The sequence below is a fragment of the Chiloscyllium punctatum genome, chromosome 7 (assembly GCF_047496795.1).
Source record: "Chiloscyllium punctatum isolate Juve2018m chromosome 7, sChiPun1.3, whole genome shotgun sequence".
Lineage (NCBI taxonomy): Eukaryota > Metazoa > Chordata > Chondrichthyes > Orectolobiformes > Hemiscylliidae > Chiloscyllium > Chiloscyllium punctatum.
In genome coordinates this window covers 34,232,835-34,246,469 of record NC_092745.1, presented here as the reverse complement: position 1 = coordinate 34,246,469, position 13,635 = coordinate 34,232,835, and the positions used below count along the sequence as shown (strand labels likewise).

At 45.7% G+C, this 13,635-nt stretch overlaps 1 gene segment (V, D, J or C); it reads left to right on the top strand.

The window, feature by feature from the left end:
- The first annotated feature begins 325 nt into the window (after positions 1–325).
- On the top strand, positions 326–13,026 carry LOC140479571 (Ig kappa chain V region Mem5-like). The segment is given in 4 exon segments: positions 326–395; positions 582–877; positions 1,330–1,363; positions 12,149–13,026. Coding segments are annotated over 4 exon segments (708 nt in total).
- Positions 13,027–13,635: the final 609 nt, after the last annotated feature.

Sequence of the window (13,635 nt, the reverse complement as noted above, 5' to 3'; positions counted from 1 at the left end):
CTCGTGACATTGGATCAGTGTTTAGATATTCCCTTGTGATGCTGTAACCTCCAGGGTAATGGACCAAGAGCTGGAGGATGGGATTAGTAAAATCAGATGTTTGTTTCCAAGCACAGACGCAATGGGCCAAATGGCCTCATTCAGTGCTGTTCACATCAATGACTCTCTGAGACAAAGAGAAAGAGAGAAGAGGAAGTGTGAGGGGGTGACGTGGCTCTCCCTGCCTGATGCCATTTACATACTGAGGAACACCCAGTCAGACTCTCACAGGCTGCAGCTTTATAAAGCAGAGCCCAGTGAAGGGAGAGTTTATCAGGGACCAGACACAGGGACAGGAGCACACACCATGATTTCACACATCCAGCTGATCTGGCCCCTGGCATTCTGTATTGCAGGTACAAATCTCTCTCCTTCCACCTTGAATCTTTAGCTGCTCTCCATTTCTCTTCAATTCCACTGACTTGTGATTGAAGGGAAAATGCTGAAACCAGAAGAAAGCTCAGTCTCTCCAACAATCTCTCATTTAACAGGCTCTTTCTGTGACAGTTCTGACTTCACTGTGTTTCTTCCTGACCCCTCAGGTATCAGTGGGGACATCATCATGACCCAGTCTCCCCCGGCACTGTCAGTGAGACTGGGACAGACTGCAACCATCACCTGTACGGCCAGTCAATCTGTTAGCAAGTGGGTTAGCTGGTACCAGCAACGAGAAGGTCAGAAACCATCTCTCCTCATCTATGCTGCTACAACTCGATTCACAGGAGTCTCCGATCGATTCACCGGCAGTGGATCAGGGACCAGTTTCACCCTGACAATCAGCAACGTTCAGAATGAGGATGTTGCTGACTATTACTGTATGCAGTATGACAGCTACCCTTGACACAATGATACAGAGCCATACAAAAACCTCAAAGCACACAGAATCACCTCCTGTACTGACACATCCATAGTTATATAAAATGCATAATAATGGACACACAGTCCCACCGCCTGAACTGACATATCCCACAGTTAGATCTAAATGAAACTGAACAAATTACCCCATGCTGGAATGGTCACTGTCTGCTACACACTCCAGTTCCTGTGGTGTCTCAATGCTCACGAAAGACCTCAAGTTTCCCTCTTCCGCTCCATGGCCACATGTGAAGAACAGCTGCAAGGTTTAACAACGAAAAATAAAGTTCACAACCCAGAGGCAGAGACAGAAAGATACAAAAAGAGGGTGAGAGTGATCAACAGACTGGGAGATAGGGAGAGGTTGAGAGTGATGGGGGGAAGCAGAGAGCAGAGGTTTTTGTACAGCCTCTGCACTGGGAGCTCTCACTGTGGCTTACGTTCGGTAAAGGAACCAAGCTCAGACTGAGTAAGTAAATCTCAATCCTCTGTTAATAACCCTTTCAATACTGAAACTTTCTAAACCACAAATGCTGAATTGTTGAAGGTGTTAGTGGGGATCTGCAGTGAAAAAATGGTTGATTGAGGAGCCCTGTGTCTAACAGGGTGTCCAGCTGTAGTTCTGTAGTCGTATTGCCCCCTTTAAACAGCAAGATATAAGTCAGTCAGTTTTACTCACCGTGTGGAGGAGCTTTGTCCATTTGCAGCCTGTGGTCCCATTCCTGCAGCATGGAGTGAAATCAGTGAGTAGCCTCCTGCCCGTCTCAGTGTGACAGACACGGGCAGAGTTTGATGTGAGCTCTGGCTCCCTGTCCCAGTCTCTGATCTCACTGACCTCAGCAGCAGCAGCAGCAGCAGCAGCAGCAGCAGCAGCAGCAACACAGTGAGACACCGAGCTCCCACCTCCCCCAGCTTTAACTCTGCTCAATCACACAATCACAGCGTTGTTACAGTGCACAAGGAGGCCGTTCCGCCCATTCTGTCTGTACTGGCTCTCTGAATGAGCAATTCACTGAGTGTCATTCTCCTGCCTTCTCCCTGTCACCCTGCACATTGTTCCTTTTCAAATAACATTCTCATTCCCTTTGGAATGTTTCAATTGAAGCTGCCTCCACCACACTCTCGGGCAGTGCATTCCACACCTTAACCACTCACTGGCTGAAAATGTTTTTCCCTCAGCTCACTTTTGCTTCTTTTACCAATTATTTTCAATCCATGGCCTCTCCCTCTCAATTCTTTCTCAGGTGGGAACATTTTCTCCTGGTTTACTCTGTTCAGACCCCTCCTGATTTTGAATTTCTTGATCAAATCTCCTCTCTGCCTTCTCTTCTCTGAGGAAGACAGTCCCAACTTCTTCAGTCTACCTTCATAACTAACGTCCCTCATCCTCAATGGGTCAGATAGCCCACTCCTGCTCCTATTTCTAATGTTCTTATTATCTTCTCTTCCTATGTGAGAGGCACACATCAGATTTCCACATAACACTCTGTGGCTGTACCTTCCCAGTCTTATTCCCAACATTCCATGCAGTCCCATCCTTACACAGTGATCCTGATTTAGAATTTATTACTCTCTCTCCCTCACTCTGAAACTGGATAAGAAGTTCTATTCCTTATTCTGGTGCTATCTATCTCTCCCAGGATTCTGTGCACCTCTGTGTTCCTCTCTGGTATGACCTCCTGGATCCCACAGGCCAGCCAAGTTAGTTTAAACCCTCTCCAACAGCACTAGTAAATCACCCCAAAGGAGCTCAGTCCCAGATCTGTTCAGGAGCTATCCATCTGGTCTGTACATGTCCATCTCCCCCCAAAGCCAGTCCCAGTGTTAAAATAATCAAAAGCTCTTCCTCCTGGACTGTCTTTTCAGTTCCACCGTCACCTGTGCTATCCTCCTCTTTCTAGTCTCAGTTGCGTGGGGCACTGGGGGTAATCTTGGAGATGGAGAAGAAAGTGCGGACTGCAGATGCTGTAGATCAGAGCTGATAATGTGTTGCTGGAAAAGTGCAGCAGGTCAGGCAGCATCCAAGGAGCAGGAGAATCGATGTTTTGGGCATTCCTGAAGAAGGGCACATGCCCGAAACGTCGATTCTCCTGCTCCTGTAATCTTGGAGATTCCTACTTTTGAGCTCCTGCTGCTAATTCCCTCTGGAACTCCCTACATTCTGACTGCAGGACCACATCCCTTTTCTCCTTCTGTCACTGGGACTGATGTGGACCACCACTGCTGCCTCAGGGTGCTCTGCCCTCAGGGTGCTCTGCAGCTGCTCTTTGACATCCTTGACCCTGGGATGACAACACATCATCCTGGATTCCCATCTTCAGCTGCAGAAACACCTATCGATTGCCCTCACTCTTGAATCTCCTCTCACTATCGCTCTTCCAGTCTTCGTTGTGCCCCCCGCAGCCCCCCACCCTGTACAACTGAGCCGCCCATGGTGCCAGGGACTTGGCTCTGGCTGCACTCCCCAGGTGAACCATCATTCTGATCAGGATTCCAAACTGAATCCTGGTTGGAGAGTGGGATGCACTCACGGGATTCCTATACAAGCTGCCTGGTCCTGTTGGACTGTCTGCCGCTCCCCCATTCCCTCTCTCCCTGTATACTCTGAAGCTGCAGAGTGACCACAACTAGAAACATGCTCTCCACGGAGCTCTCAGCCTCACGGACTCTCCGCACTGACACCAGCTGCTGCTCAAGCTCCGAAACCCGGAGCTCCAACTGCTGTCACTGACCACACTTCCTGTGCTTATGGTATTCCAGGAAGCAGGACAAGCAGTTCCGTCATGCAACCTGATGCACACTCTCACCACTCCCTGATTATCTTTTGTCAAAGTACTTTTGAGAAACAGCAACAGCAGCGCTCACAATCCAGTACTTTCAATGTCCATAGAATCATAGAATTCCTGCAGTATGGAACCAGGCCATTTGGTCCAACTGACCCTCCGAACAGTAACCAACCCAGACCCAATCCCCTACCTTTTTAACCTACATTTACTCCTGACTAATGTACCTGACCTACACTATGGGCAATTTAGCATGGCCAATTCAACTAACCTGCACAGCTTTGGACTGTGGGAGGAAACCAGAGCACCCAGAGGAAACCCACGCAGTCACAGGGAGAATGTGCAAACTCCACACAGACAGTCGCCCGAGGCTAGAATCAAACCTGGGTCCATAGCGCTGTGAGATAGCAGGGCTAACCACTAAGTGACCGTACTTACAGTTTTCCAGGGTTTCAAGGAACCTCTACATAAACCCAAAATACTTAAGATATAGGAGCAGAATTGGGCCAGTCAGAATAGAGTCTGCTTGGCCATTTTATCTTGTGTGATGTGTTCCTCAACCCCATTCTCCTGCATTCTCCTTTTAACTTTTGATCTCCTTACTGATCAAGAACGTATCTGTCTCTGTTTTAAATACTCTCAACATCTTGGCCTCCATAGACCTCTGTGACAATGAGTTCTGCAGATTCACCACCCTCTGGCTGAAGAAATGCCTCCTTATCTCAGTTCTGACAGATCATTCTTCACTCTGAGGCTGTGCCTTCGGGCCCTAGTTTCTTCTACTCATGGAAACACCTTCTCCATGTTCTCCAGGCCTCTCAATATTCTGTAGTTTCAATAAGATTCCCCCCTCATCTTTCTAAACACAATTGTATCCAGATCCAGAATCCTCAACCACCCTTTATATGACACCCCCTTCATTCCCAGGATCATTCTTATTCTTTCTCACTTTTTGCTCTGGACCCTCTCCAATGACAGCACATCATTCCTTAATAAGGAGTCCAAAATTCCAAATGTGTTCTGATTAGAGACTTATACAAACTCAGCAGTACACCTATGATGTTAAAGTTAATGCTAACATTGTAATTGCCTTTCAAACTGCCAATGGTGAACCTGCTCGTTAACCTTCAGAGAAATCTGAGCAAGGACTCCCAATTCTCTTTGTGCTTCAGATTTCTGAAATCTTTCCTCACTTAGAAAACAGTCTGTGCCTCTATTCTTCCCACTAAAGTATCTAGCCTCACAATTTCCCGCATTGTACTCCACCTGCCACTTCTTTGCACATTCTCCTAGCCTGACCAAGTCCTTCTGCAATCTCCCCCACTTCCTCAACTCCTCCTGTCCTTTCACCAAGTTTTGTGTCAGCTACAAACATATGAAAAATATCTTCAGTTCCTTATCCAGATTGTTAATAGATAAAGTGAATAGTTGTGGTCCCATCACAGATCCCTGCGGATCACCACAAAGCACCAACTGCCATCCAGAAAAAAATCCCTTTGTCCCTACTCTCGCCTTTGTGCCGGTCAACCATCCTCTACCCACCGCAACATGGGCTCTGATTTGACTTAGCAGTCTCCTTTATTGTACCCTGTCAAAGGCCTTGTGGAAATCCAAATGGATCACATCCACTGGCTCTCCTTTGTCTAACTCACTTGTTACCTCCTCAAAGATTTCTAACAGATTTGTCAGGCATGCCTCCCTTTGATGAAGCTGTGCTGACTCAGCCCAATTTTACCAGGCTGCAATTTTACCAGGCTTAAGGGTGAGATTCCATATACCTGCAATCTCACCCTTAAGTAGATCTCTAAAATCTTACCAATGACCGAGGTCAGGCTAACCAGCGTATAATGTCCCATCTCTGCCTCCCTCCTTTCTTAAACAGGGATGTTACATTCACTATTTTCCAGTCTTCTGGGACCACCCCTGACTCCAGTGATTTCTGAAAGATCACAGCCAATGGCCCTACAATTACTTTAGCTATCTCCATCAGAACTCTGGGGTGTAGTCCATCGGGTCTGAATGATTTATCCACCTTCAGACCTTTCAGCTGCCTCAACCCCTCCACCTTAGTGCTGCCCTCTCCATTCACTTCTGCTCCCAACTCTCTTGAAGGTCAGGTGTGCAGGTTGATATTTTAGTATCATGGTTAGCCCCAGGTGAGGTCCCAGAAGACTGGAGGATAGCGAAGACTGTGCCATTGTTCAAAAAGGGCTGCAAAACAAAAGCCTGGGAATTATACGCTTCACATTTGTGGTGGGTAAGTTGTTTGATAAGATAAGATACACATGCATTTGGAAAGAGTGGATTCGATTAGGAGTTGTCAGCATGACTTTGTGAATGGGAGAATATGCCTCACAAATTTGTTCAGGTACTTTGATGAATTGACCAGGAAGGTTGATGAGGGCAGGATTGTAGACGTGGTCTATATGGATTTCAGTGAGGCCTTTGATAAGGTTCCACATGGTAGGCTGTTATGGAAGGTTAGATTGCATGGAATTCAAGGTGACCTGACAAATTGGATACACGATTGGCTTGGTGGTAGAAAGCACAGGGTAATAGGGGAAGGATCCTTATTGTACTGGAGGCCTGAGACTAGTGGAGTGCCTCAGGGGTCAGTGCTGGGCCCATTGCTGTTTGTTATCTATATCAATGTTTTGGATGAGAATGTACCTCACTAACTCATGGTTAGTGAGTTTGCTGATGACACTCAAATAAGCAGCATCGTGGACAGTGCAGACAGTTATCAGAAATTGCAAAGAGGACCTTGCTCAGCTGGGGAAGTGGGCCGAGAAATGACAAATAGAGTTTAAATGTGAGGTCTTGTATTTTGGAAATTTAAAGCAAGGTAGGAGTTTCATGGTGAATGATAGGGCCTTAAGGAACATAGTGGAACAGAGGGTCCTTAGAATTCAGGTAAGCAATTCTCTGAAAATGGAGTCACAGTAAATAGAGCAGAGAAGAGAGCTTTTTCTGTAGTGCCCTTCATCAGTCAGAGCATTGACTACAGACGTTGGGAAGTTATGTTGCAGTTATACAGGACATTGGTGAAGCCACACTTGGAATATTGTGTTCAGTTTTGGTCACCTTGTTACAGGAAGAATGTTATTAAACTGGAAAGAGTGCAGAAGAAATTTGCAAGGATGTTGCCAGGATTCAATGGTTTGGGTAAAAGGGAGAGTACTTTTTTCTTTAGAGTGTAGGAGACTGAGGGAGGACCTCATAAGTTCATGAGAGGCATGGATAGGGTGAATTCACTCAGTCTTTTCCCCAGGGTTTGCGAATATGGACTAGAGCGCATCAGTTTAAGGTCAGAGGGGAAAGAATAAAAGGGAATCTGAGGGGCAACCTTTTTACACAGAGGGTTGTTCGCATTTGGAATGAGCTGCCAGTGGAAGTGGTTGAGGTGGGTACATTAATAACATTTAAAAGGCATTTGGACAAATACAGGAAAGGAAAGGATTCAGAAGGATCAGGGCCAAGTGTAGAATTAACGTAAATGGACATTTTGGTTGGCATGGACCAGTTTGGTCCAAATGGCCTGTCTCCATGCTGTCGGACTCTATGACTCTATGGCATTGTCATGGACCAGACCAGACCCTTCGAAACATTTTGAGAATGCAGTCCAGACCTTACCTTTCAAATTGTGTTAAGCAAATGTAACCTGGATATTCCAGGATTGATAGAACTGGCCAAACCACTCAGCTTGAAGGGAAAGAGAATTTATTTACACACAATCAAAAGAAAACAGAATTTAGAATAACTTAACTATTTGAAAACCCAACTGACGAGAAAATGCAACTTGACAAAGAGCTGTTCCAATTTGCTGCAACAGCCTTGGTAAAAAGGTAAATATAAACTGTGTGCAGTTCTGGTCGCCTCACTTTAGGAAAGATGTGGAAGCTTTGGAGAGGGTGCAGAGAAGATTTACCAGGATGTTGCCTGGAATGGAGAGTAGGTCGTACGAGGATAGGTTGAGAGTTCTCGGCCTTTTCTCGTTGGAACGGCGAAGGATGAGGGGTGACTTGATAGAGGTTTATAAGATGATCAGAGGAATAGATAGAGTAGACAGTCTGAAACTTTTTCCCCGGGTACAACAGAGTGTTACAAGGGGACATAAATTTAAGGTGAAGGGTGGAAGGTATAGGGGAGATGTTAGGGGTGGGTTCTTTACCCAGAGAGTGGTGGGGGCATGGAATGCGCTGCCCGTGGGAGTGGGAGAGTCAGATTCATTGACGACCTTTAAGTGGCATTTGGATAGGTACATGGATGGGTGCTTAATCTAGGATAGAAGTTCGGCACAACATCGTGGGCTGAAGGGCCTGTTCTGTGCTGTATTGTTATATGTTCTATAAACACAGAGGTTCTTACAGGAGAGGAATTTCAGACAGTGAATCCACTGGAAAATATTGAATTGGGGAACCTTTCTCACCAGCAGTTTTCTTTATCCAGGAGCTTCTAACCAACTATTTGTCAAAAACAGCAAACTGGAAGAACTGGCCACTCTCCTTTTATTGGGCAATTGTTTCATATAAAACCTAAAAGCCTTTTCCCTGACTGTTGCCTTAGGCAGTATCTGTTAGCCATGAGCAAAGTCCCTAACCCAGACAAATTGGAACATCTGATTTTACAACCCCTCTTGAAAAAAATCCAAGGACAACTCAACCTTGTAAAATGAGCAGCATTGTCACACCACTGTGAAAGCTGATTTAAATCACTGATGCACTTCTTCCACCATTTCTTTGTTCCCCATTACTATTTCTGCCTTTTCCAGTGGTACAATTTCTATTATTGACTCCTTCTTGCCTTTCATATTTCTAAAGAAAACCTCTTGCAATATTCTTTTATGTTACTAGCTCGCTTACCTTATATTTTATTTACACACTCACCCTTACTTTTTTTTTAGTTACTCGCTGCTGTTTTTAAAGGCTTCCCAATCATCTGGCTTCCTAATAATCTCCAACACATTGCATGTTTTTTCTTTTGCTTTTATGCTGACCCTGACTTCCCTCATCAGCCACGGTTGCCTTGGCCTCCACTCAGTATCTTTCTTCTTCCTTGAGTTGAATTCCTGCTCTGCCTCCCAAATTACCCCCAGAAACTCCTGCCATTGCTGCTCCATTGTCTCCTATGCTCATCTTCCCTTCTTATCAACTCTGGCCAGCCCCACTCTCATGTCTTTGTAGTTACCTTAAGTTAATTGCATTTCCAGTACAACTGACTCCAGATTCTCTGTCACAAACTGCAAGGTGAATTCTGTCATATTACGTTCAATGCCCCCAAGGGATTCCTTCACCCTACGTTCCCTAATCAGGTCTTCTTCATTAGACATCACCCAATCCAGAATTGCCTGTTCCATAGTGAACTCTACCACAAGCTGCTCCAAAAACCATCTCGTAGACATTCCATTAATTCCTTCCCTTGACATCCCCAAACAAATTAATTTTCCAGTCTACCTCCATATTGAAGTCTTTTATGACTATTGTAGCAGGGCCTTTATTACATCCTTCTCTATCTCCTGATTTATTTTCTTCCTCATATCCTGACTACTGCTGGGGAGGGGGGCTTTGCAAAGTTCTCATCATGCTCTTTCTCCCTTGCAACTCCCCAACTCTACCCACACAGATTGAATGCATTCCAACTCTAAATCCCTTCTTGTGATTGATCTTATTTCATTTCTTCCCAATACGGTAACCCCACCCCCATCTGCCCATCAGCATGTCCTGTCAATTAGATGTGCATCCTTGAGGATTTCATTCCCAGCCCTCAACCCCTTACAGCCACATCTCTGTGATACTCAAAACATCCTACCTGCCAATTCCAATCTGCGCTACAAGCTCATTTACCACATTTCAGATACTCCCTGCATTCAGGTGCAACACCCTCAGTCCTGCATTGACTGCCCTCCTTTTCTTGTTGTCCCCTTGTGCACTCTGCCTGAAATTAATTTTCTGACCTTTTCCATAATCTATGTCCTATTAATTATTCTGGGAACTTTATTAACCTTTCCTGAGCCCTGCGTCACTTTAATGATTTTAAAGTCCTTGGGAACCTCAATTTGTGGCATCACTCTGTCTACCTTATTCCGAATGCTTCATGTGTTATCATACAAAGACTTTAAGTTATTTCTACTGTCAAGTTCCCCTGCACTTCTGTCTTGCCTTGTTACAATATGACATTCACAAATTCTGATCCTTCGTTTTCTTTTCTCGTAACAATCAAACCCATCACTCACCACGAATCCCACCTTCTCCTGTGCCTTTCATTTTCTCACGTTCTGTGCAAGTGAACCTGTTTTCTTTCTCTTTGGGTTGACTTCAGGTCAATATTAATCCCTGAAACATCACTGAACATGCTTATAATCTCATTTACGATTGCGCGATATTGCTGTGTACAAATTATGTTTTCTGCATTAAACAGTGACCAGTGTTCAGACAAGTCCCTCACTCTCTGTAAGTGCTTTGGGAGACCCTGACATACAAGTCTCTCTTTTGATGCACTGGGAGCCTTTCAGATATCAGAGATGCCATTCCATGGCTCTATTAGACAGACAGCAGGACTGTTTCCCCTGGTGTCCTGGTCAATATTGATTCCCGAATTAGCATCACTAAAAACCTGATCCTCGACTCATTGTCACCCAGCTCTCTGGGATCTTGCTGAGCACAGTCTGCTGGAAAGAGCCACTGCGACATCCTTAGGTGGAGGCAGGTGCAACATAAATGCAAGTCTTTCTTTGAGGTTGGAGTCTCCTGAACCTGACCCTTGCCCATTGGATGCACGCTTCCATCTTCCAGGGAACATGGGATCATTAAGATCAATGACACTGTCTGATCCAGGACACTGAGATTCTTTGCAGCCTCACCTTTGACCTTACCCCAGTGCTGAGCTGGAAGATTTGAATCAAAATCTCGAACCTTCTACATGGACACCCAATGTGACTCCTTCCTGAAGTGTGCTGATCCAACTCTGCTCCAGTGTTCTTAGATAAAGTTCTCCCGAGCTGTGAGTGATCGGAGGTTTGTTAAAGAGGTGTCAAACTCCACCCCACATACCAACTCTTGCTCCATAGCTCTGGAGGCTTTGGTGTTTCAAGTGAATATCCAAGTGTTTTTTCAATGTGATGAGGGTTTCTGCCGCTCTCACCCTTTCAGCCTGATCCCACCAGCCACTGGGTGAAAACAATTACTCCTCAACTCCCCTCTAACCCTGCCCCCAATTCATTTCAATCTCTCCCCATGGTTATTGCCCTCTCTGCTGGTGGAAATCAGTCCTTCCTACACACTCTATCCAGGCCCCTCATCATTTTACACACCTCGATCAAATCTCCCCTCAGCCTCTTGCATTCCAAAGAAACCAGTCCTAGCCAAACCAATCATTCCTCAAAGCTAATACTCCTCATTCCTGACAAAATCCTCCACTGTCCCCATCTCTAGGGAGATCACATCCTTCCTGCAATGTGGTGACCAGAACTGCATGCAGTTCTCTCACTGTGCTCTAACTGGGCTTCATTTGAGGTCAGAAGTCACACTACACCAGGTTATAGTCTAACAGGCTTATTTCAAATCTCAAGCTTTCAGAGCACTGTTCCTTCAGCACTGAAGTCACTTCACCTGAAGAAGGAGCAGCGTTTCAAGAGCTTGTGATTTTAACTAAACCTGTTGGACTGTAACCTGGTGTTATGTGACCCCTGAACATGTCCACCCCATTCGACACCAGAGCCTCCACATCATATCGATAGTTTCACATCTTTGCTGAGACTCTCTCTTTGGGATGCCACTCTTACTCTTTTGGGAAAAGATTCTGAATGATCTCTGTCTCTGTCTCATCCTTGGAGGCCTCCCACTGCCCTGTCACTGATCTCCCATCAAGTCGATCGTTCCAGTACACTTTTACCAAATTACCACACAGTTTGGTAAAATGGGTTGTTCCCAAATGAAAACTTTTACACTTGCTCCATGGTTCTCCATTTCCATCCTTATTATCAATCTCACTGAGTTCCGATCACTGTCACTAAAATGCTCCCACATTGCTAGCCCTTCCAGCTGCCCACATTCATTCCTTAAATGATGGTCCAGGACTGTCCCTTCTCTTTCTGCTACGTCACCATCATCTTCTCGGGGACAGTTAGGGATGAGCAGCAACTGGCTCTGCCAGTGCCGTACATGTCCCAAAAATCAATTTTTAAAATGCCAGAGCTTTTGTCAGGTATGCTAGGTACTGGATACAAATTCTGGATTCGTGGTGCTGGAAGAGCACAGCAGCTTTTGCCCGAAACGTCGCTTTCGAAGCTACTTGGATGCTGCCTGAACTGCTGTGCTCTTCCAGTACCACTAATCCAGAATCTGGTTTCCAGCATCTGCAGTCATTGTTTTTACCGACTGGATACAAATGTTCAAATGTTTTACCAGTTACTGTTCAGAGAGTTGAAGTACCTTCAAAAGGCAGGGATTAAAATTGTTTCTCTTGTCTTTCAGGCCGTGACAACTCTCAGCCCAATCTGACCCTGCTGCCCCCCTCCCCGGAGCAGGTCAATGCCAAGGGCACTGCCACCCTGGTGTGCCTTGCCAATCACTTCTATCCCGATGAGCTGGAGGTGCAGTGGAAGAAGGATGGTGCAGTCATTTCGGACGGGATTCAGACCAGCAACTACCTGCGAGCTTCAGACAGCACCTACAGTGTCAGCAGCCTGCTGACCCTCTCTGGGTCTGACTGGGAGTCCAACGCTCGCTTCTCCTGTGCCCTCACCCACGTGACCCTCCCCTCTCCCCTCAGCAAGAGCATCAGGAGATCAGAATGTGTGTAGAGTGTTAGAGACAGTCCACAGAGGAGACGCAACTTTAAATGGAACAGGGCTGAGCTGGCAGGACAAAGGTCATTGTCAGCACTGAATTTCAACTCTCTTCTTTCTCAGAACTGGCTTGGAGACACTTCTGAGCTTCAGTGGTTAAGGCAGGTCATTGGGATAGTGTAGAGAAAACTTTACTCTTTATGTAGCCCCATGCTTTCCCTGACCTGGATGTGTTTGATGGGGACAGTGTTAACTTGCGATGTCAAGTAAAACCTCTCGAAGATTCTAAAGCCTGTCAGCTGTGCAAAAACAATGTGAACCTCAGAAATCTCTGTTTCAGTAAAACAGACCTCCTTCCTGCTCAGCCGCCAGTTCCAATTTAAGGTTTTGTCACTGTTTAAAGGGACAGGATTCTCATGTTATTGAGAAAATCTCCACAAGTGTTTTCCTCAAGCTCCATTGTGGCTGTGAATTTGTGTAGCTTCGTCTCTCTGGGCTGTTAATTGCTGACTGTTTTCGGTCAATGTCAATTTGGAAAAGGGAATAAAGATGAAGATGATTCAGTCTCTGTCTCGTGTCTGCTTTGGAAATGGCCAGAGCTGAGTCCTCAGGGAAAGCTGTGTGAAGTGTTAACCTCCACCCTCAAGGCCTGGAGAATGAGGGGGAGAATAGAGGGAGCAATGGGGTCCCTCGAGCAGGAGGGCAATGCTACCATTGTGTCCAGAAGGGGCGCTTTCAGCAGGAATGCACAACCTCAAGGAAATCTTTCCCAATAAATGGGGAAAAGAAGGAAGGCAGGAAGGGAGAATGGTGAACACAATAATCTGATGGAAATTCCCCATCAACGCTCACCCATCCCTTAGACACAGCAAGATCACAAGCCAAGAAATTCAAATCAACTGTTAGGGAGCCAGAGCCACTGGGACCCCTATATTGATGAATATGACAAGCAGGACCTTGTTACTCAGAATAACAATTGCATAATAACAATTTGGGAAATAAATATTCCATAAATTAGACCTGGGTTTTCTTTACTCTTCAAATGAAATGAAATTGTCCTGGGCGTCCCTGGGGTCAGATTGAGAATGTTCAGTCCAGGGGGAGTCTGGGAGTCACGGCTGGGGAGGACAGTCAATGATAAACTGGTTCCACTTTCTGCTGTCATACTCTGTA